The sequence below is a fragment of the Gavia stellata genome, chromosome 19 (genome assembly GCF_030936135.1).
Source record: "Gavia stellata isolate bGavSte3 chromosome 19, bGavSte3.hap2, whole genome shotgun sequence".
NCBI lineage: Eukaryota > Metazoa > Chordata > Aves > Gaviiformes > Gaviidae > Gavia > Gavia stellata.
The window spans coordinates 17,448,323-17,473,194 of NC_082612.1; the positions used below are offsets into that span (position 1 = coordinate 17,448,323).

General features: G+C 37.6%; 1 protein-coding gene across 1 annotated transcript in view; it reads right to left on the reverse strand.

The window, feature by feature from the left end:
- Positions 1–24,872, reverse strand: part of IQCM (IQ motif containing M) — a 190,660-nt gene that overhangs the window by 36,738 nt on the left and 129,050 nt on the right. The window contains 1 exon segment of the mRNA XM_059826739.1: positions 24,155–24,289. Within this exon segment, the coding sequence (XP_059682722.1) occupies positions 24,155–24,289 (135 nt within the window).

The window sequence follows — 24,872 nt, forward strand, 5'->3', positions numbered from 1 at the left end:
ACCTTATGAATATTAATCAAGCAAGCTCTTTAGTATCCCAAGAGGTGGGATAACACCTACTGCAAGCAATATTATGTTGTGTTACGTGATCTGTAACTCCACATATAATACATAATTTAGTAAGATTTACTAACGACCTTGAATTCTATTCAGATTTCCATCCTACCTTCAGCTGCATGGAGCTGAAGCCCAGAAACTCAAATATACTTAGGCATGCAACTTCCATTGATAGTAGTGCAGTTAAGGCAGACAACCTTTGAGAATCTGAAGTGAAATATTTTCATGACATGCATTAAAGGACAGGAACAGCATTGTGTTTCCCTTTTTATTTTTCTCTGTTTTTTTCCCCAGCGGAAAAATTATGTGGCAGTTTTTAAAATTATTTTTCATTTATTTATTTTATGTCTGCTGTGCTTCACATGTTTGATATTGAGGCAAGGTTAATGACATGCAGCTTGCATTTGGAATTGGAGATGTTTAAGGTGGTTCCTAGATCCTGTGGGTATATGGTAGATATTGCCAGAATATACAAGAGATTAAATGATGCTTATCAAAAATCAATGTATACTAATTTTTTCTGTCTGTGCAAATTTGCTGGATTCACAACACAGTAGAGGTAAAGCCTGCATTTCATATATACTAGCTACCCAAATTCAAGGTCAAATCCTAAATTACTTCTTGAGGCAAAACTCTCAGGTAGTTGATTAATGTTTTGGCTGTGCTAGCACGTTAGGTTTCACTTTATGCAATCATTATATATGAGCCATCACTGAAGTCTTGTATGGATTCAAGGATGCTTGATTAATTCATTTAATGCCACTAAGGTGTTTCCATTTAAAAATACTTATAAAAACTGTAGCTGTAATTAAAGGCAGGACAATGGTTGCCTCTCCCATAAAGCAGCACAAGATGAATTGGATCAGTAAAAAACAGACTTCAAATGCATTTGACTTACATTTTGCAAGAGATTTCTAAACTGAATGTGTGCTAAAAAGAGATATGAGAGAGAAAACTCTTAACACGAGTAAAACATCTGATTAGGCCACAGGGGAACCACAGTCAGAATCCATTTCTATTGATGATTTCTTGTGTGACTATTGGTAAATCCCTAATTTCTCTATGCTTCCATGTTCTGGTCGTAATAGGCATAAAAACTCATCTTTCTTCAGGGAAGTATTGTTGAATTCAATAGTGCTTGTGAGGCATTCACAAACTGTTGGGGGCGGGGGGGGGGGGGGGGGGGGCGCAAATACGATTTTCCGCGGTATTTTTTCCCCTCTCATGACTGAGAGCTAGGCTACATCATTCAGAAAATTTATTTATGTCTGGAAGCTCTCAGAAGGCTTGATTTACAATGTCAGTGTGGCTGAGCATAGTGCATATCTCCATTATGAAGCACATTGACCAAGGAAGTCATTGCAGTTGAAGAAAGAATTAACTGCTCTGTTGGAGGGCTTCATAAACTCGTTTGTTTTTACTGTTGCTCCACAGAGCCCCAAATGTCCAGCACAATCTCCTTCTGACTGTATTGTCTGCTAGGAACTCGGAAGCTATTTGACTGAATAATGAGTCTTCTTTTTGTTTTTGCTATATAATAATGCGCTTAAAACAACGAGCTGGGAGCTGTTAGGCATTTATTTACCGTGGTGGGTTAATCTCATCTAGGGAGGTATAGAAACTCAATCATGAGTGCTACAGTATGTAAGCTAATTGCCAGGATAAAACCAAATGAATAATTACTTAACTTCAGAATGAGGCCTGGGGGAATTTTTCTTTAATAAAGGTTTAATTCACCAGTGATAATGAATGCAATCTCACATACTACTGAACAACACCATTAGCATAATGGCTAAGATACAAAAACTATAATTAGAACAAAACAGAAATGTTAATTACAGCCACGAAGGTACCAAACAAAGAGGGAGTTTTCCTTTACCTGTCAAATGGGTTCCTGCCTGTGTAGCTTTAGTAATCCCTGCGAACAGGTCATCAATTCTGCTCGAGTGACCGACAGGCAGAAATTAAAAACTGAGGCTTCCTTCACCTTTTGATTCCAAGTGGACTGTGATTCACAGAGGAGACTTAAATAGTTAGAGTACAGGTGAGGCTAGTGAAGACTGTACCTCTAATCATAAAGCTTAAAAATTAAGCTCCCATGTATCTGAATCCCACACTTCAGTTCCTTTTCACAAAAAGGCAGGCCCACCATGTCAGCTCAGGAATATTAGATCTCTTTCAAGTTTATTTACTACCCCCAGATGTACTTTCTGTACACAGCACCGTGTCGCTGGACGAGGAAACGTGGCAGCCTGTTGGCTAGGCAGCTGCTGAGAAGTTTACTGATAACAAGCAGCTTCATTTCCGGCACTAACAACAACAATAACAAAAGCTCTTTGTACATAAAAATTTGCACAAACTCTTATACCTTGCTTAAATGAAATCTGTGAGATGTCCTCATAGAAGAACGCTCTTTTGTGCCACTTCTGCTGTGCATTTTCTCTAATCTCATGCTACACAAATATTAAATTTATGGATTCAAGAACTCAAAAGTTATAAAATATGAGAGCTAACATTGCATTTTCCCCCCTCACAGAATTTATTCAGTGTATAAAATGGACACTAACTGAATGGGGAGCTATTCAGTTTTTCTCTTTATCTTCATCCTTCTACGTTTGATTCCAGACCTTATTTAGCACACATCATCAAAACCCTGCACTGAATACAAAATTACCAATTTCTTCATAGGCTTTTTTGTGGTTTTCTCAGCTTTTTTGTGGTGCTCTCAGCTCTCACTATAATTAATCTATCCTCCCAACACCTCTAAGAAATCATATAATTGAAGCACAGAGAGATGAAGGCCACTTTGCTAAATAGTCACTAATTTGGGTGCCTGCTTTGATACAACTAAGTATTCTAGGGGGGGAAGAAGTTGTAATTTATGTAGCAGTGCACACATGTAATATACAGCCCCTATTAACTTGCACTTTACACACAAGCTTTTAGCATCCCCATAAACAGAAAATAGCTGTAAAAAAAAAAATCTGTATAAACTCTGAAGAAATCTGCTGATGATCCCATTAGAACATGGTGGTGAAGATAGGAGAGGAATCCACTCCTCCCCAGTGGCACTCGGTCACCTGAACCATGAGACTAACCCTCCCACCCTAAGAGTTCTGCACCTTGCACGCTACAATTTCTGCAACAAATGAACAGGCAATCAAAAAAGGGTGGGAAGAAAGAAAGCAAACTAATAATAACCTGAGAACTTAGAGATATTTTTGTTATTGTGTTTTCTAATTTCCTTGCAAATTGGAGAACCTGGGGGCAGATGTTGGTGGGAAAGACACTTCTACTGTTCATCTAACACCATTGCCGTTAAAGCTAATGAAGGCTAACTTAAATACCTAAACCTGAACCAAATTCACAAACCTGGCAGGGAATAAACCTGCCTTGTGATGGAGTCACTCAGTGGCTGTTCTCTGAGCATGGGCTGACACATAGCTACAGAAAGGAGCTAAGCACTGAGTGGTGAATATGACACTTTCACTAAGATGTCCAGGAGAGGGGTTAGTGAAAGTGCTTGCTGTTCTGTAACAGGCAAGAGATCAAAGCACTGATGCTAAACCATTGATTGGCTAAGCCACCTTAGGGAGAAGAGGCTCAAAGTCCATCTGTTTGAATAGATCTCTCACCACCTGGCTATACAGGATACGACACCTTTCCTGTTTAAGCTGGACAGCCTCAGCAAAAAATATTCAAGCTTCATTAGATGAAACTGTGGAAGAAACAAAATCCCAGAACCATAACATGATTTTTTTAATGCAGTAAACAGGATACTCCTCTGGATGACAAGAAACCCAGGTTATGCTTCTGTTCATGTACTTTATCCGGTGACTATTTAGCATGAAATGCATAATAACAATTATGATAGTATGGACCAGAAACCAAATGCTGCTTCTTAGTCCCTTTCTCCCCTAGCCACGAGACTTGACTCCTGCTGTCCCTAGATCTGTTTCTCTAGTTCAGCGATTCATGGAGTCCTTTCTGCCCAGCAGAACAATTTGAACAGCTAATACGGTCCAACCCACCCAGCCAGCCTATATCACAATGATTATGAGATTAATCCAAGAGGCTGGAAACACAGATTTGAATCTTTTCAGGTTAGGTAAAGCGTTGGAACTTGAAATACCATGATCCAGGCAAAAAACCAAAGTATATTGACTCAATAAAGGAAAAACTTACTGACCATGAAGGCAATCAAGGAGGGGAACAGCCTGGCCAGGAAGGTTGTGCAGTTTCCATTCCTGCAGGTTTTCAAGATCATACTGGATTAAATGCTGAGCAACCTGGTGTGGCCTCAGAGTTCAGCCTTCTTTCAGCAGGAGGTGGAACCAGAGACCTCCTGAGGTTCCTTCCAACCTGAATTAATCTATGCTCTCACAGGAAAAGTGGGTGGTGGCCTTCCCCACCAGTTACTCTGTGGAAAAAGCAACAGTTGAAACCATACCTTAGGAGGACCTCAGAACTACCTGCAGTAGACTAGGAACGCTTACCAGACAGAGCCCTCCAGCCTTACCCATCTGTGTCATTCTTTCACAATGTCTAGTGAAGCTATTTACAGGCAATTTCCACGTACAGTTCTTGTAATCGATATTTATTTTCTTCTTTTATCTCAGTAATTCTGGTATTAAAGACATGTTAGCCTTACTAGACAGTAAGAATATTTCTGTCTAAGTTGATTTTTACATTTCGGTAAAGACTATTTGGACTGAAGTGACCTATTAGGCTAAACTGCCCACTCCATTAGAACGCTGTGCAACTTTAACAGATTTCAATTCACTCTGTTTAAATTATGATGCACAAAGCTAAACAATCTTCTAGTATGAATTTGTGTTTCATGCAAAGTAAGGTTTTCTAGAAAAAAAAAAGCTGTAAAACTAACAAAAAAGAACAAAGGAACAGCTGTAAGTCAAGAGTTCTTATGCCAACACACTGTTCAGCTGGGTTCCACATTCATTTCCATCCCCCACATCATGCTGATTATAAACTTAGATGCAGTTCTAATGTTTTCATTTAATTCATTTTTTCCATATTTTAAATTCATTGTATTTAGCGAACATTCAGTTTGAATCACGCAATATCAAAAGAAACCCCCGCAGGTGCAGGGAATTTGAATAATCAGGTCCACATAATCCGTGAACCTCAATCCACTGAAGTCTCCCTGGGACGATTTTAAATGTGCAAAGGAAACAAATGTCCAAATTACTCTAAACAATTGTGAGATAACAGATGAAATAAGGCAGATGATTAAAATATTGATACTTATATTACAGTAATGCCTTCAGTCCCCCACAGAGATACAAGCCCTGTTGTGCCAGGCACTGTACAAGCGCACAGGATGGTGCTCTTCCCAGGGGAATTTACAGTCCAAACCTTGATTTCCCATCAACATCCCTGTTGTAACACCAGGTCAGGAACAGCCAAAACTTAGTGTTGGGAAGAAACAAAATTATGAAACAACTGTTCAGGTTGCCCAGTAAGACTGTAGCAGAACCGGGCATAATTCCCAAGCTTCTGCAGTTCTGTTTCTGTGCCCTGTTTCCCAGACCTGACTGTAAACTAAGCCTTTTGTATGTTCTTCTGCCATCCGTGGCAGCTAAGCACTGGCTGGCTGCAATACATTTTCCAGCTTTGTAGGTGCTTCAATTTTCCTCAGTCTATTGCTTTGTATCAGAATTACTTACGTTACTGGATTCTCTACACTGCTTCTTAATTTTAGGATGGTTCTCTTACTTTTTTTTTTTTTTTTTTTTTTTTGCAATGCTGTAAGTTTTCAAGTTCACAGGTTGGCCTACCATTATCTGACGATGTCCTCTAAGGCACTCCTACATTCCAAAGATTAAGAACAAATGGGGATATGCAAAATGAACAACTTGGTACACACTCTTCCAATAAATTCATCCTCTGCGCTCAGATTGCACAATTCATTTGGTGTATTGTTGAAATATAGCCAATGACTGAATATAGCCCAAAGAGCTGAAGGACAGCTTTCTCCTAAAAACTGGCATCGCCTGAAAAAAGTGGCATAAAGTAAAAGTTGTCATCTAATTGAAACCTTAAATTTTATCCTTTAGTACGTTGTATGACATACATGCTGATGCACTGTTGAAGACATAGCGATGGAAAAATTAATAGCTGAACATCTGCAAGCATCCATACCTACATTACAAACTTGACTGACATCTTGGAAGTGGAATATTTAAGCAGTCTCTCTTGACAGTTTTATCCATGGGCCTTAAAGTGCTCCCAGTTTCATATCTGTTATAACTGTATAATCGAATATGACTAATTTGTGCAATGGCAATTTTTATTCTATCTATTTACAGTTTTTTCAAATGAAAATTCCTCTTACTGAACTGGGTGAAAAAGAGAAAGACTTTGCTACATGGTAACAGATATAATCTTGATTATTCCAAGGCATGAAGTCTTTTTAAGCAAGGCCTGCTTTATTGAGGTGAAGCAATATTATGCATCCCAATCTTTTGCTATCAGCTAAAGGCTTTACAAGTTAAAATACCAAGTAGAGGTTTGGTTCAAATCTGGTTTGAATAAAAGTCATCTGCATAGTGCACATGTCACGGACAAAAAATAGTAGAGGTGCAGAAAAATACCTGATGATACACCATGTTCCTTATTTAATCAGAAGAGTTTCTTTAGGTGTGGCTAAACCATTGCTTTTTATTTGGTGTATTGTTGCAGTATATCCAATGACTGAATATAGTACATGCCCAGTTTGCCTGTAATGCAACTAATAACTCTCTTTTTGGCTGGGTAAGTAAGAACCCCAACAGCTCATTTCCTAACTCTCTACCTTTAAGCCAGGATATATCTATTGGTTTTTAAGCAGGTCAGGCCATTGCCATTTTTATTTACTCAATATGCCAAACAATTCCATTTATATAGTATATTTTGTTACAACATTTTCTTGGACTTTTTCAGCACTTTTTGTTCGGGATTCAGGAGGGAGATTTAGGATGGTAAGGATATTTGGCTCTGAATTATTTCATAACAAGTAAGAATAGAAAACTATGATTATTCTCTTATCTCTATATTTATTTTATTACACGAGACATTCTCCTTGACTCGGTACTAAGCACTTCTGAAAATCAAGCAGGTTCCTAAATACGGATTTAGAAGTCTAAATTTAGGCTTTCAAATCTGACTTGTGTTTGCCTGCAGGGTACCCACGCTCAAATTCACCCTTAGTATCAGGGAGTGCAGTTTCTCTGGCTTCACTTTTACTATCAGTGAATAAGTTTATTCAGTCTTGAGAATGTACTTTACCACCTGTCAACACAATTTTTTGGTTGTGATGTTTTTATAATGAAGCTTTACCACCTTCCACTGATTTCCAAGCAAGTCCAACCTTTTCTTAGAACAACCAAAAGCTTTACAATTAGCTGTTGTCGGTTTGTTTCTTTTCAGCAATGTATCTTGCATCTATACTGATTGCTAAGCTTTGGAAATAGACTGAACATGTATTTATTGACTAATCAGAAATACAGTAAAAGTAGGAAGACACAGCAATATTTAAAATCTAGCTGATTACCCTTTGGTGGCAGATGACTAACAGCTTACCTCAGCAAAGCAAAAATTGCTGCCAAAGGTTTCTTCATAGAAATAATCCTTATTTATTATCCAAGTTCACAGCTGTATACACTGCAGGCAGTAACTAAAAACACTTAAAAGGCACGATGCTAAAAAAACAAACCCCAAGCTTACGTGACTGTGATGCTTATTAAAGGTCCAATCCTTCCTCATTAAAACCAACAGGAGCAGTTCTGCCAATGATTTTAGTAGTAAAGGAAGTCATCTCAGGCAAAATATTCAGACAAAGTCATAAAGCTGCATTCTGCTCATTAGCAGCAAATGTGTGATTCGCTCTGGCATGAACAGAGAAAGTGCTAAACAGCTCCAAGAATTCTTAGGTTACTCAATAATCTCCTTTCTTGAAATAATAGGACAACAATAAAAGCTATTTTCTGCCCCCAGTGCACACACTCAGCCCCAGCTGTCCAAACTCCAGTATTTCTTTCAGAAAAAAGTTATTATACACAGCTGTTGTAATAGCTCTTTTTGGGCTAAATCAGCAATCTTTACATGGAACAGTATTTTTTAAGATCTATTAAAATCTCACTTATTATTAATAATCACTATTCGGTTTGGTAAAATGTATGGAATAAAACCAGATGAAAAGAGTAATATTCACTAAGCAATTCAACCACTTAACATTGTTTGCCTGGAGGGAAGAACACAGGGAAATAGCCTACTATTCCTCTCCTACTATGCACCCCATCTTCCCCTCACATGGCTTTTAGTTGTCCTTCCTGCGCTGCAGTCTGCAACATTTTCATACAATTTGCAGGAGCCAAATACAAAACCGAGCAAGGTTAGGTGACAAAATACCAGCTAGTGATTTGAAACAGACTGAAATGAGGTAGAATCCAAGATTCTATCCCTTTCCTCTCATGTCACTACTACAGCAAATAATTGTCTTTAGACAAAAAAAAAAAAAATCTGATCCCACTTTTCCTGATACTGGGTTTGGGAAGGATATTGTAAAGGACACCCATGGCAGGTGCCTGATCCAGCAGTTGATGCTCTGCAGTGCTCACTGTCTCATCACTCAGCCGCTTCACAATGACCAAGTCAAAACATGAAAGCGGGGAGCACTAATGGACAGCGTCCCCTGCACAGAGCCTGTGGCCCTGTCAGGACTGGAGAGGGGACTCTGCCACTGAAGACCCACCAGCTGGAGCCAGCGAGACAGAGAAGAATGGAAAGCTCAGGAGCCTGGATGAGCAAACAAGCCTCTGACATGGACTAAAGGACAGAAAATTTTGGCAGACTGAGTGTGGAAACAAAATTTAGAAATGAGGAAGCCATCTTGGACGCCTGGGTCAGTTCCTTGAGGTTAAACCTGGTGAAAGCCTCAAAGCTTCCGTGCCATAAGGTGTCCCAAAAAGGGAGCCATCTGAGGGCGTAACTTATGAGCCAGTCCTCTCGGAGATCCCACCCGAGAGCTCTGAAGGAATCAGCAGGCTGACATACTACCTTGCAGCAATACCAGCTCGGCTCCCAGAAGAGATTTGTGTTAAGGCTGGAATAATTAGCCACGCCTCTCAGCAAGGCTAATTAGTCCAGATGCCACACATGCATTGGCATGGAGGTATTGTCCTGGTTCAAGAGCTAGTCCTCCAGTGCTATAAACTATACTCCAGCACGCAGCAAAAGCAACCCCTGAAGTAACACGCACACGAGACATTTAAAACTTTACAAGTTCAATCTAACACTACAAACCATACTAAAAAAAAATACAGGAATCAGTGCAGGTTGTGAATGAAAGGTGCTGAGTGTATCACAAGAGAAACGTGCCATACAAGGATTACCACAACAGGAATCAGTACCTTACGAGGCATTTGTTTCTAGGCATGGCAGTATTGCCAGCCTGGAATCAAAACCTCCTGAGCACAAAAAACACAGCTAGAGCTCTCAGGAGAGCCCCGCCAACCTGTCCTAATGCCCCAAAGCATTTGGTTCCACCTAAGGAGAAGGATCTCCAGCTTATTGTACCTGGGTTGATGGTAAAGTGCTCAGAGCCTCCTGTCCTGCCTGGCTGCCACCCCTGCGCCCGCCCACAAGCCCTCTTTATAACTAGAATTAGGCATGTGAGCAACACGTTGGTACAGCTGTGCATGTGCTATGCTTACCCACACCACACCAGTCCAATAACCCAGAGAATTTAGATATAAGCATTGCTGGGAGCAGGTCCCTAGCAGGTACCATTTGACAGCATGCCAAAGAACCGGCTGGGATCCCTGAGGCAGTTGGAGCCCCACAATTTGAAAATTTTTTTTAAATTTTTTCAGATTACTAAGATATCTGTCTTTTTATTACTGTACTGATCTCCCATCCTGTTCATTCACTCCAGTTCTCTTTCGTAAAAATTTTCCAGTTCATGTTTTCTCTCAGCCTAGTTTTTCCGCTGTCTTCAATACACTTCCCACCTATGTTTATAATGGTCAAAACGCTATTCAGTCCCACAACTCAATATGCTGCAGTAGCAGCTGCAAAATGCTGTTCAGAGGTTTATGGCCAGTTTTCAGACCTTCTGGTCATGCCTCTGATGAACCACAAACCTCCTTAGTTTCTTGCACAGGAAGCCACTGATGAACCCTACTAGCAAGACTTTGCAGTTGCCTACACAGCAGCACTATACTTCCAAAACTGTGGATATGCCAGGAATTTGTAACCCTTTCAATTCATCTCCTAGTTATTTCAGTTTCACTTCTCTTTTTGTATACACAGTGTAGTGATTTCGGGTGTATAAGTAATTCTTCATATACATGCTTCATTTGCGTATTCAGTTTTACTGTGGCTAAATATACAACATTTAGCTTAGATAAAGAATACTTTCTATATTACAGCATGCATATAGAAGAAACAAATTCCTAAAGGGGAGAACACACCTATTAATTCTTGAAATAATTCTGAGATTTATTTTTTTTTAGTAGAATTCTGGAGTACTAAACATCTACATTGTAATCGTGCTGCTTAACAAGCATATGCATATCAAGTATATATGTTTTCTTAAAAGGTAACTATAAACAAAAGGACTCTGTGAGAGTAAATTCGTATTTGCCTATTCTGTTACTATAAATTATGTGATCTTTCCAAATAGAAGCACTGGAATAATTAAACTAATTTTCCAAAATTATTCTACTATATTCAATTACAGATTTTAATTATTTTGGAGAAATAATTCACAGTGTTAATGAAAGAGACAGTAGTTAGAATCATGGCAGAGTATGGGTTTCATGTTTCTGCATTCCATAAGCCTTATTAGAAATGTAAATCAAATATTTGATGAATACTAAGAGCCTATTGGGACATTAAAATGAATATTACCATTGTGACTCTGAGAATCAGGTTGAAGTATAACAGAAGTCAGTTAAGGTAAGTGGATTTCAGTGCCAAAGGGAACATTAGCTGTTTTAAAGAGGCCTCTAGAGTATTATCCAGTATTAAATACGAAAAAAATAGATGTTTAAATAACACTCAGGTTGTGACATGAACCAACAAAAGACACCAGAATCTCAAAGTTTCAGCTGTTACTTCATATAAATTAACCTCATGACCCATGTTGATAAAAATTAACTGAGGACAGCAGGGTGGTGGGGAACATGTAGATGGCATATGGGAGTTAACTCGGAGTCTCCTATGTTATCCTCTAATCATTCACCATTATAATTAAGGAGAACTTTGCCACTGCTTTTGAAGAGAGAAAGTCCTAATGCTGGCCCTGGCTTATATCTTAAAATATGATTCTATATTTAATGTTCTGTAAAAGCATTCAAAGCTCATCATATTCTACAAAGGGCATTTTGATAGCCTGAAAGGTTAAACAGCTTTCAGTAATTAAGCCAGTTCTACATATTTGTATTTCATACAGTATACAGTATTTTGAAAACTGTGCAAGCTGAGATTTATTCTTTCTAGGAGATACCATGCTTTAGAGAAGGAGTAAATGGAAAACATAGATGAGCTACATCTCCTAAGGCAACAGCGAAAGGCTGTGTCAGGGAAACAGCTTTTATATACGTTACTCCATCTCAGGTTTTCCACAAAGCACCATGGCCCATTACTCCTTGTGAACATTTAAGAAAAGATCTACCTCAATCTTATGTTCACTTAAAGGGATGGAGGAGTTACACTAGCCAGAAAAAAAGTATAAAAATTCTGTGTGCTTTACTACCTTCTAACTGGGGTATACAAACACACACTATCAGTAGTCCTGGGGAGAAGAGATAAGTATATGCCTTCAAATTTGTTTAGGCCATGGATGAAGTCTGAAGATGAATTAGGAACATGTTTGCGTTTGACAGAGCCAAGGTTATAAACAGTGATCCTCTAAAACTTAATGAAATTTCTACCTGTAAAGGTGGCAGAAGATAAGTTACAACACCAAATTTTTCACTATTTGGCTGAAGTTTCATGCAGGTGATAGTTTTTGTGAAATTTTAATTATGTATGAGCTGAACTGAGAAGAATAAAAGAATTTCATATTGTTCCAAATTGAACTTTTGTACTTTTTGTACCAAATAGTTGATTTACCTATTAGGATTCATATTCAGAAAATTTTGGGTAGTTATCTCCATTTTCCACATTCTTCCCTTTTCCTGTCATTTCTATAATTATATCTATGGCCAGCACATTTCATGAGCTATTATGTTAAGGTATCACTGACAATGTATTTAATAACAGAAAGTGTACATGTAGATTTCCTCTGCGTGAGGTATTGCTTGAACTACTACATATTCAAGGGAAAGGAAGAACCAGTGTAATAAACACTTTTTTTCCTAATGCTTTGACAAAAGGTCTAAGTTGATCAAGGGTCTACAGTTTTGAAGGGTACCAAACCACAATCTGTCACACAGTCTAAACGCAGCTCTACAAGCTTTTGAAAATCCCACTTCTTACGTGTAACAGATGTTCCATATGAACTTGGCGATATAAAAGCAGTGGCTTATATTTAAGAAATACAAGTTTACACATAGCAATGGCTTCCTGGTCATTTCTGAAAGGAAAAAATTTCTTTTCCTGTATCATTATTGTCAGCAGAAAATTTGTTTTCAACTTCAGGAAGCATAGGATCAAGCTGTGAAAGTCTAAATAACTTTTACTTGTTACCCAGGTGCAATTTTATTTTAAAATGGCAAAGACTTTATGCCATGACAGACAGTAAAATTAATAAAAATGCAATTTCTATTCTGGATCATGCAATTTCAAATGTTTATGTATGTCTTTAACACAAAACATACCATTAACACCGTTAAATCCATACAACCAAAGCAGAATGGTTCCCACTAATTCCTTTACAGGGAGATTCTTTTCTGACTCCTCATTGGAAGAAAGTTCTGGAAAAAAGCAGCCTTAAAACCGTCAATAAAACAGAATATTGTCAAAATACTTTCTTATAATAGAGTGCCAATTTTCTCCTTGACCTAGACTTTGCTGCAATTGTTTCTTAAGAATTTAATGGAATGGACCAGAAGTAAAGCTGTGTAACACACATGGTCCTTTTTTTTCCCCAGGATAAAGACATCAATAAGAATCTTAATTTTTAATTCTTAGGGTTTTACCTAGACCCTTTCTGTTACATTCAAATAGCCTTTCAGTACTGGAAAAACAAAATAGCAAACGCAGCTATAGTAACTGTAGTCATTATACCAGCATAAACTATCAACTTAAGTTTTACAGAGATTTAATCTGATATCATGAACTGTTTTAAAAAAGGGATATAAGTGATTTAAGTCATTAATTAATTACTTTCACACAAATGTTTAACTCAGTGTGACAGTATTATGCCAATACTTAAATGAGAGTTGCCCATATGTCTTTGAACCTATGGCCAAGACCAATTATTTGGAGTGATGAGCTTAATTTGAATCATTTTTTCTATTGATGTCATTGGCCTCTAGATTAAAGCCTACAAGTGAGGGCCTGTTTGTATGTTTAGAAGAAAATACACTTTGAAATATCTATTTGAGACTTAATCATTTAGCCTGGAGTGTTTTCTAACAAAAGAGTAACAGATATTTTATCTGTCATTGTATTAAACTACATATACTGTGATTGTGTGTTCGTGGATAAGAAACTAGGAAATCTAGATATAGGTATTATTAATTTTTTTTTAATTTTCCATTAAAAGAAAACATTTATTAATATAGAAATGCAGAAAAGCATAATTTTTTGATAGTTTTCAAAGTGGCAAAAATTTATTAAGTGCAGTTTTTAGCTGACAGTGTTGACCACTTTAAGAAAATGCAGTCTGTTGATGGGTATCCTAAAGTATTCAGTCATCTACCACACAGAGATTTATTAGATGCTGTCTTGAACTACAGCAGAGAGACATCTTGGATCTTATCCTCCCCAGACATTCTAAAGACTTTGCTTCAAGAAGTTGGATGGTTATCACAACATCATATAAAAGGCATCCAACACAAGGGGTGCAGTTTCAAACAATGGATTCAAAAGAAATTACCACAAGTATGCAGCTTTCAGCACAACTTAAAGACATTAAAGTAATAATTCATGAACCAGAGGAGAAAACTCCAACAACGATGGTCATGATGATAGATGTTCCCAGTGCAGAAACATAGCTTCTTGCTGGGTGACAGACAATATTAGCGACACTACGTTAAAACTCAATCTCAGATAGAATAGCAGAACTGTGATCAATGTAATCCCAGCAAGCCAAATAACAGAAAACCCAGAAGTTCCGCATCATCAAAACTGACAGCCAAGTCTGTTTTCTTTTGGAGAAACACAAACATCGATAGCCAAATCACATGCTGGTAGAAGGACTGGTAATTCTCTAGGAGTGTTATACGGTTAAAGAGGATGTTTTCTGACGGTTTTGATCGAGAAGATATAACAGTTGATAGCCTAAAAGTATTTAATCCTTCTACTGAATAGAATGCAACAGAAAATTTAGAGGGGGAAAAAAAAAGAATTACTCACTAGATCAAGAAATACTACTTCATATAGAGCTACTACAACAACAGAATGCAAAAGGTTCATAATCCAAAAGGAAACAAAGGTCTTGATAAGTCTTGATACACAGAATGCCTAAATGATAGCACTCACATAACTATAGAACTCTTTAATCACATTTTTTGTAGCTGTATCATTTCTAAACCAGGTGTAAAAGGGGTAGAATCTTAACCCATAAGCTCAAGATATTTGTCTGGAAATGAACTTAACAGAAATGGTTTATACCAACATCAATTGTTGATATCACAAATGGTTGATGTGATGATATAGCACAATATAATTTTGCTATAGAATTCTTTTTTGCTTTAGGTTTGAAGTGTGGAACGGTTGTTTTATAGAGGACTATTCTTCAAAAAAGGAAGCGTATCTATGCCAATCAAATGATTGTTTATGCCATCTAGCCTGAGAGAGCTTTAAATGCAACAATGGATTACAGGAACATGTGACAGAACATTTTAAATAACAAAATGTTGTTACTCAAATAATTTACATAGCAGCAGAAAGCAAAGACTAGCTTTGCTGAGGTAAGTAAAAATTTAAGAAAATATTGCAAATAGAGTTTCAAGCAGATGACAGCATAGAACAATCCTGTTATTTTTAATATAAAGTTGTATAGCCCGATTTTACAGTTAGAACTATTTTGCTGTAGATCTCATTTGCTCCATTTTACATGGGGTTTTTGCCACTTCTTTTAACTGGAAAAGGATCCTGAATAATAACATACAGTTAATTAGCAAAGTAATTTTAATGGGGCAAAGCCCCTATGCTCCTACTTCTGTAAATCATGACAAAAAGCCTAATGTTGTCATTAATGATAGATTGGAATTTGCCTAAAACGTGCTGAGTAATCAAAACCTAACAGGAAAAAAACCAAAGCAAAGTTAAGATTTTAGGATTCTATTAAACAAATTGGGTGGGTTCTCTACTTTGACAACTATTTTTCACCAGAAAAAGCAGGTCTAATTTTTATTTAAAAGCCTTTGTATCCTACTCAGTCTCCCGCACACATTCACTACTGACAGAAAGAATTCAAGGACCTTTATTTCATGAGTTGTACCTGTTTCAACAGGCAACAAGAACTAGCTGAAGTTGAGTACACGTGTGTTAAGTACGTGCCTGGGGGAGAGGACTAAGTATGAGTGTGTATGTGCATACACATATGAAAGACAGACAAAAAAATAAGCTGCTCCTTAGAAATCACCTTTTTGATGACCATGGGCAGAAGAACCAGTTCTAAGCCAATTTTAAACAATTCAGGCCAAATTTCTAACACCAATTCAGTATATGAGCAGAGACAAATAATTTAAACTCTTCTTTATTTCTCCATCTAAGAAAAGAGAATAATATATGCTTACCAACAACACAGCAGTATTGGAAAGATTATTGTGCTTTTAAAGTATGGATAAAAATCGCAAAACAAGATTAAACTCTAACATAATCTGTAAACTAATACATAAACTGGCTATTAGAATGATTCTGCCTTCATAGTTATCAAATAAGACAATTAAACTCTTTACATTCATTGCCCTGTCAAGAGATCTTGGAATATGGGAGCAGTGATTATCCACATTTCCTCCTGCTTAACAAGTGATTTCTGTTCACTGGATATAGATCTTTTTTATTTCAAGATATAGTACGCAAGTCTTCAACTTTATTTTTATATATTCTACGCATACTATGCATACATATCCATATATCTGTATAGACACATTGTACTGTGCATATACTAAAATATATTATAAATATTACAATATATATTTTAATAGGGATGATAGTTAAGTCAATTTGTATGGTCCATCTCCCCCCAGACAGCAAGAAGTTCTTCAAACTTTTAAATCCTAATATATAATCTTCCTGACCAAGAATACCGCAATGATAAATCTTTTCATGTATTATTGGAGAATAAACTTTCTTAAATCATGTAAAAGACATATTTGTAGTAATAAACGGTGAACATTTAATTTCTCTCCCACATGCTGCTATTCTATGCTAGAATTTGAGAGTCTCTTAATAGCTACCTAATCTTTAAGCTCATATTTTCCGCTGACTCATTTTTTCTTATTAGGGATCAAAGTATCCTACTCAAAGGGTGGATAAATACTTTCCTGTCAAAACTGAGATGAACTATAAAGTGAGGTCTCAGAGAGGTCTGTCCTGTGTCCGGTTCTATTCAATATTTTTATTAATGCCTACTAAGATAATGGAATAGAGAAGACACTTATAAAGCTTGTAGGTGACACCGTGCTGGAAGAAGTTACAAGTGCTTTACAGGAGAGCACTCAAACTCAAAATTATCTTGATAAATTGGAGAAATGGCCCAAAGTCAATAAGACAAAATTCAATAAAGACAAGTGCAAAGTAGTAAACTTGGAAAGAAATAATCAAATGCTCAAAAATGGGGGAAACTGTCTAGGCAGCAGCAAAGACTTGTGCTATAGAGGACAACAAACAGAACGGCAGTTAACAACACAATTGCAAAAAGAGCAAATGTCATCCTAAGGTGTTTTACCAGATACACTGCCATTCAGGTGTAAGAGGCAATGAGCCTACTCTATCAGTATTGGTGGGCCTTCAAAAGCAGTTCATCCAATTAAGGAACTAAAGTCAAATTCTACATGAAAATAAGTTATAAAAGCTAATACCATTAAGACACAAGTGAACTGGATGAGTTCTCTTAAAGGGAAGGCATTTCATTTTTTACTTCATGTGGATACTAACACACCAACAGTCAGAGATTTCAACAGGTGAATAGGATCTAGCCACAGCAAAGAGAAAACTTGAGGCCAGAGACAGATGAGGATGAGCTGGAGACAAATCAGGGGGTGCACACTGCTGCAATCCTTCCATGTTTGTCCATAATAATGAAATGGGGACAGCCTATGTGTACCAGTTGGTGATTTGGAAAATCTCCTAGATAAATAGTCTGCAAGTGCAAAATAGACAAAACAGCATTATGGTTATTTGCTAACAATTTCAGTGTGGCACACTTGCTAATTTACTTACACCTTTAAAAAGGTTTTAGAATGTGTGTGCTATTGTATCGACGGAATGAATTGCACTTGGTATTATGGCATGAAATGTATTAGCAAACTGAGGCGCTAACATTTGCATGAAAATATAAATTCCCTGTAGTGACACTAGTGAAAACACAAATCGCCAGGTGCAAAGGGATGTGGTCTGATGAAATTGTCCTTCTGAGCCTGAGACAGGCCAAAGTGCTAAGAGAGAAGATGGGTAACTTGGTCAAGCCACTCTACTGCAGCGATCCTAAATGGTGTCATTAGAGAGAGCAGGGAAAAAACCATCCTAAGCTTCAGCCAAGAGGTTACATACCACAAATCTGTGATAAGCACTTGCAATGAGAAATGCTGGCCTGGGGAAAGTCCCTTCTCCCTAATCTTCGGTCAGATGGTCCCAGAAACAGACCAGCATAGACACTGCTCTGTGTTCCACCACTGGCCATACACTGATGGATAAGTACTGCAGTCCTGTCATGCTTCCCACTCATAACCTGCCACTGGATTCACTGGGATAGGTATCATGCTTCCTATATTTGGGTGTAGAGAGACACAGCTGGCATAGAAAACCAGTCAAATGTAAGAACTTACACTCTGCCTATATGGGTGTAGAGAAGCTCCATCATTTAAATTTAAAATTTCCCAAAATGTCTTTAAGGCAGATTTGACAATGCATCATTATTTGTACAATCTATTAGTATCAGGATAGTGCTCAGGAGCCCTAGGCACAGAACAAGGCCCTCAGTGCCAGATTCTAACACAGAACAAAAAGCCAGTCCAAGATTTTATTGCTTAGATATAAGAGGAAGAGACAAGACAGGACAATATAAATATGACAGCATCAGTCTGGATGACAGGCAGCAGTGTCAGCACACTACTAGTTCAACAATTGTCAACTATTCTGTAGACATTGTAGCAAAGGAGAATTTTAATGAGAAAATTTACTTCTCAGATAGTTGCACTGTTGTTCCAAAGTAGGGTTTTAGAAGAATTCTTTGTATGATGCAAAATGTGAACAGACTTGCAAAAACTCTCTTCATCAACTAAGTAGGTAATTTGTTTTGTTTAGGTCTCAACTTTTTTATCAAAACATCTTAATAAATCCATAATGATGTTTTGGACTATTATTACTGTCAAAAAGAAATAACATTTTAATCATGTAAAACGAAGGTTGGTGGCTGGCGTAGAGTACTCTGGGCTGTGGGGGTAACCCAAATTGAATTTCCCAGGAGGAACATACTGATGATACGCTAACAGCAAAACACTCAAGCAAATTAAGTTCTTAAGCACAAAATTTACCTCCCTTTAAAAGGAAAAAACAAAAAGAGAAACACAGGCTTCTGTTTGTATATGTGGTAGGTTAGAAAGGATACTTGCGGACAAACATTGAATAGATAGCATTTGGATCCAGCAGGGATCCTTGCATGCTTGTTGACGAACATTCCAGATGTTGTGGGAGTTCTTTAACCTTTTAAACTCGTACTCATCTGTAATTCTTTTGGGAGAAAGAGAGTCAAGGAGAGGGGTATACTATACATATTTTATTTCCTTTTGCTGCAGTTGATAGTGAATGACCCACAGTCTTTAAGACCTGAAGGGATCATTGGATCACATTTGCATTTAGCCTTGATCCAGCAACCGTTATGTAGGAAATGCAAAGCTTTGCAATAGCTCTATTAAGACATTTTATTAATGCATCTATTCATTATCACTAACTCACTTGTAGAGTTCTTCCATGGTGGAATTTAAATTTCTTGATGTTATATTTGGCTTAAATGGTCATAATGATAGCCTACGTCTGCCGCAGGGATCATTACCACATAGGTGTGGAGAACATTACTAAACAACAGTACAATGAAAGAAACTCCCGAGTATTGCGTTCTGCCAGATGCATGAGAGCTATTATACCTTTGTTCCTACTACAGTATTCATAGTTTCCTGTTGCTTGTCCTGTAAGATTTTGTTTAATGAAAAAAAAACAGTTTTAGGAGGCAATTTCCCATCAGTGATGCAGGAAGCATATTTTTCTTCAGAATATGCACGGTACTCAACACAGAAGGGTCCTGCTCTATAAATAAGGCTTTTCTGGCATGACTGCAACAGAAATTGCTATTAGGTGTTGTTTATATTTAACAATTTGTGCATAAGATGTCACAAATATGAACCACAGTAAGGAAGAATTGAGAGAGAAAATAACTGCAGGGTGCCTTGGGGAAAGCTTCAGTCAGACAGTGCCATTTCTGAGCCGAACCTCCAAAAACATGAGAGCTTTCCAAAAGCCCTGGTAACAGGCACCAGTTATCATGGAACAGCCCAGTGGGACTGAAAAATGATGAAGGTTCAGCATGAGCCAAGCTCTGAACCCCAGGTTGTGACAAGGGCAGTGTGGGACTGCTCTACTACCCTCCATTAGCTTCATGCAAGGAAGCATTCCCCAGGGACCTCCTGCATCTTCCTTCCCTGTCTGTAGTTCGAAAGGGAATTGCCATTGACTCTAATGAAGACACATCGCTTTGACATATCTGTTAGAGTTCATTGTTTTGCACCATCATGTGTTGTTTCAAATCAAGCCAGACCAGTCTGCAACCTAAAAGCTCCTGTAAAAAACCTTACCTTCCACTAATATATGAAAATTTAAATATACAAAAATTCTGGATGCTTCTCTACTTAAATGAAGAGATGGTTTACTACCTCCCTGCAAACGTAGAACAATCAGCAATGAGGCAAGGCTGATACGAATTGAGATGGCTTATAGGCAATGATTCAAATTCAAGTAGAATATGTGATATTTCATTTCCTTAGCCTAAACACTGGATATTTTGTATAAATACAAGACTAGTTATCAAGATCACAAATACGAAGATGGAAAAATCTGGGGTTTAGTAGAGGCAACTCAGAAGGGCCAATTGCAGAGAAAATCCTAACTGTGTTTGCATTTTATTTGAAATTACTCCAATTATGAGGATGCGGCAACTGTGAACAGTCTACCTTAACAACAGATACCAGGATCAGCTCACAACTATTTACCTAACCCAGTCTCAACCAGCATTAATAGTACTAAATTCCAGTGACTGCAGAATACATTAAATAACAAGATATTACTGCTGGACTCTTCAGCAAATCTAGAAGCAAAATAACTAGCAGTCCCAGTATCTAACCTACATGCACACACGTAGTTCCTCTGAACTCATTGTAAGTATCTACCTGAATAGAACATGTAGCACTTTGAATGAATCAGAGAAAAAAAAGTATATTTAAACATAGGCTACTATAGTGCTTCCTGAAATATATTTAAAGACTTTTTTTCATAACAATTAGGTATAATTTCAATGGATTCTTCAAAGCATATGGCCAAAATTGATTGGTTCATTACCTTTATTTTTCCTATTTTAGTCAAATGAAGTACAGCAGCGTCGCACTGAGGTTTTCTCCTGACTGCATAGCACATGACATTCTGCTTTTCAATAGCAGAATGAAGTAGCAGCACATATTGGTTTGAAGTGTGATGAAATAGCATCATTACTTGTGTATGAAATCTAAAAATCACTGCACTATGACCTTAATTTTAATTGGCTTTTTTGTGAAACCAGCAGCTAAACCTCATCACTGATAGAAAACCATTCCATTATTTCTAGTCCGTTTCTAACTCACCAGCGAGCAATGTGTTAGGTAGTAATGCAGTCACTTATTTTTCCTCACACTCTGGGGAACAAGACACGTATAGATACATCTAGAGAATCATCTGTGGTTAAATTAATTTGACCTAAAGGAAGCGCACTTTGTTCCCCAGAAGTTAAAAAGCAGATTTCAAAAGGAAATCACAAGCATGTTTTCCTGTATAAGCCTCCATTCAGCACCTGTAAGTCCACTCCAGGTACCAATGTCTTCTTTAGTTCCCTACAGCGTCATCACTATAGGCTCATTTGGTCAAATTATTGTATTAGCTTTGCTTGTATAAATATGGAGACTCAAGACAGTATGTCTAGTAGCCTTCCATATAGTCCATATTTTTTCTATTCCACCTAATATTTCTAATTCACATTTTGCAGGTATTTTATAACAGATAGTCTTCTTCCCTATTTTGACAGCAAGCTCTTTGTTATGTAAAGATGAATATTAGCATTTTGCTGCAAAAGGTCTTGGTTTATTCCGGTAATTTTACTGTTTTATCTTCAATGTCTAACCTTTACATCAAATAAGCAGATCCCATACAAATCAGATTTGTAGTTATGTGTGACTGATTAAAACACTCAAGAGAACATGTAAAATAAAATGTCGTCAAGCTTTTCCTGCCTAAATTATTGTTAGCCAAAGACAGTACTCATCATTTCATTACTGGAAATGGAAAAATGACAGGACATTTAACATCTGAGCACTTATTTTCACAGGCCCTGTTTTTTCAGCAACGTTTAGATTCATAAAAAAAAAAAAGACAACAGTAAGAGTAAAATAAGATGGAAAAATTTTCAAGAGAAAATCTGAATCTTTTTTTTTTTTTCCCCCCCCCTGTACTCAGACTAAACAACCACAAAGCCAGGGTCCCTTTTCTTGTCCTTCCAATGGATCGGTCACATGGCCACACAGGATGCAATGTTCACCCAAAAAAGCTCAGTATAGTGATTATCAGTAGATCTCTCCACCATTCTGCTCAGACACATACACCCCTTATCTTTCCATTCCTGAATAGGCAGTCTGATGGTATGGGATGCTCTGCACTGGCACAGAAGACAGTTGCATCAAATCAGTATTCAGCAATTCAAAACATTCAACCAGTTGCAGTGTCTCTCCCAGGCAATTTAGCAAGGTTATACTCTGTTAATAACTTATCTTCAGAAACAAAGACATTTGTACCATAAAATTGAGAAAGAGAGGGCACTTTACAGGTAAGTGCCATTTATTCAAAATACTTCCATGTTAGACATCATTTTACAGGTGCCCTTTAGACACAGGCACATCTCCATGTTTCAGCAATTATTCGTCATTTACACGTTCATAATTTGAGAGCGTTTTGAACTCGAAATTAATAAGAAGCCTACCCACTGCCTCAAAAGGCCGAACAAGCCTTGATAACACTTCATAACTAAGAGACTCTAAACAAATTAAATAATGAGTAGGGAAGCACGAACCTTTCCTAGTCTGTCTGTGAATGCAGTGAAAAGTAGCAATAGTCTCCCAAACCTAGGATATAAGACAGAAATCTGTCTCACAGTCACAAAATCTCCTGTTACCATAGTGATGGGGACTGAGCAAACGACTAAAAATACCTGGTCTTATTCACACTGTCTTAGGAATGTGACCTAAATGACATGTAATACATGATTTTCCATGAGAGATTAATTGCATTTACTAGGAGCCAACACTGAGAAGCCAATAATGTGCAAGTATGATGTGTGGTCAGACACTCAAAGAGATCACCTTCTCAAAGTTGCAGCTTGAACAGAGAGTTGGCTAGAAGAAAGCATACAAAAATTTATAATAAAAAGAAACCACATGTAAGCCATTAACAAATCAAAAGCATCAATTAAACATGGGTTTCTCTCACTAAATAAAGTTGTACTTTAAAAGCATTGTTTGGAATTGCTAATGCATAAAATTAACCGTAACTTCTAAAGAAGATCACTGTCCACAAGAATCTCCCAGTTGTGATGACTGTCAAGCTTAGGAAGACACAGAGGTAATAAATTCATGTTTAGACCAGCTTTGGTTCACAGCACCTACATATGTCAGTACAAACCAAAAGTGTGCTACAGAAGTGTGCTAGAGGAGAAATTGCAAGTGGCATCTCCACACCTCAACTTGTGAGGTGCCCAAAGAGGCTGCCTCCATAAGTCTCACCCAGGAGCTGCTGCTGCTACTCTACACTAAGAGCAGAGCATTTCAGGCTCCTCCACTGATGGCCCTGGGAAAAAGAAAAGCCAGAAGGAAGATGAGACCTTAGATTTATTTGAGGGGCTTAATCGGTTACAGTTTTATTTCTATTTTTAAATGGCAATGATCTCCCTCTTATTTGCAGTACAGGATATCTTGATTCTTGCCTTGTGACGTCTTATTTTATTTACAAACATTCACCTATGAATGTTTGTCTTACACTGAGTTTTCACAAACTGAGTACGTTCACCTATGAATGTTTGTAAAAAGTTTGTCGGGCTGAGTTGTTTAAGGATGTTGGAAGGCAAGCACCACTGACTTTACAAAGGGGGCAAATGTTTTGCCTGGAGACATCTGCAAGTGCAGGCCTGCCAGAAAATTGCTCTACACCCTCTTAGATAGTATAGGATTATATTCCAGCATTGTCAGACACAGTGGAATTCTAGAAAATGTACTTTATTTCAACTGTGATGATAAAATGCTCCATTTTGGAAAAGATGATGAACATCAGGTAGGGTTTGTCCTGACTAGGCTTTTAAGAACAATAGCTTCTTTACCCATGCAAGGAAACAAACAAACACAAAACCCAAAGCCTGCAGCATTTGCAGTTGACATTTTGTACCATTGCAAAGCATTTTTAAGAAACCACTTACCTGGACAGACCAGCTGGAAGACATGCTGTATGCCACTAGCAGGTATTGGATATCCACAGTCTCTCAAAAATTCAGGCAGATCTTTTCTGTCCATCTTTTTGTCAAACTCTCTCTCGGAAAACATTGTTTCATAAACTGAAGAAGAGAAGCTTCCGTCAGATACATATTTACAGTAAGTTATTAGGCACTGATATTTTTTTAGAAATATTTTCTTCAGAATCTTTTCTTCTTTTTTAGAAGTATTTTCTTCAGAATCAAGTTAATATGCTTAATAAACTTTGCATGAAAACTTAGGCCTATGCAGAGGTCATATGATGGGGTAGTTTGCTGCTGACTTACTCTTGCACTAAAGTGAAACTCACACATCATCCTTATCGAATGCAAGGAGGAACAGTTAGGCTGAAAAACATCTCTTGCCCATATTAGAATTTCTCAAAATGGAAAGGTGATGGACTCTGCAGAACTAGGCTGGTAGAAAGAGGTTGAGGTAAGTAATTATAGTGGTTAATACTCTTTTTTACTTGGCAGATACGCTCAACCTACCTAAAGCAGTATATTAAACTGCTCCCCCTAGGGTAAAAGGCAAGGGGAAAACTCAGTGTAAGACACTGTCCCCAGTATTTTTGTACTGCAAATGCCCATAGATGCCTTGCTGCAGCTACTGAAAAAAAGAATGAACAAGGAGGACTTATACCAGTAGGCTAACAGTCAATTACTT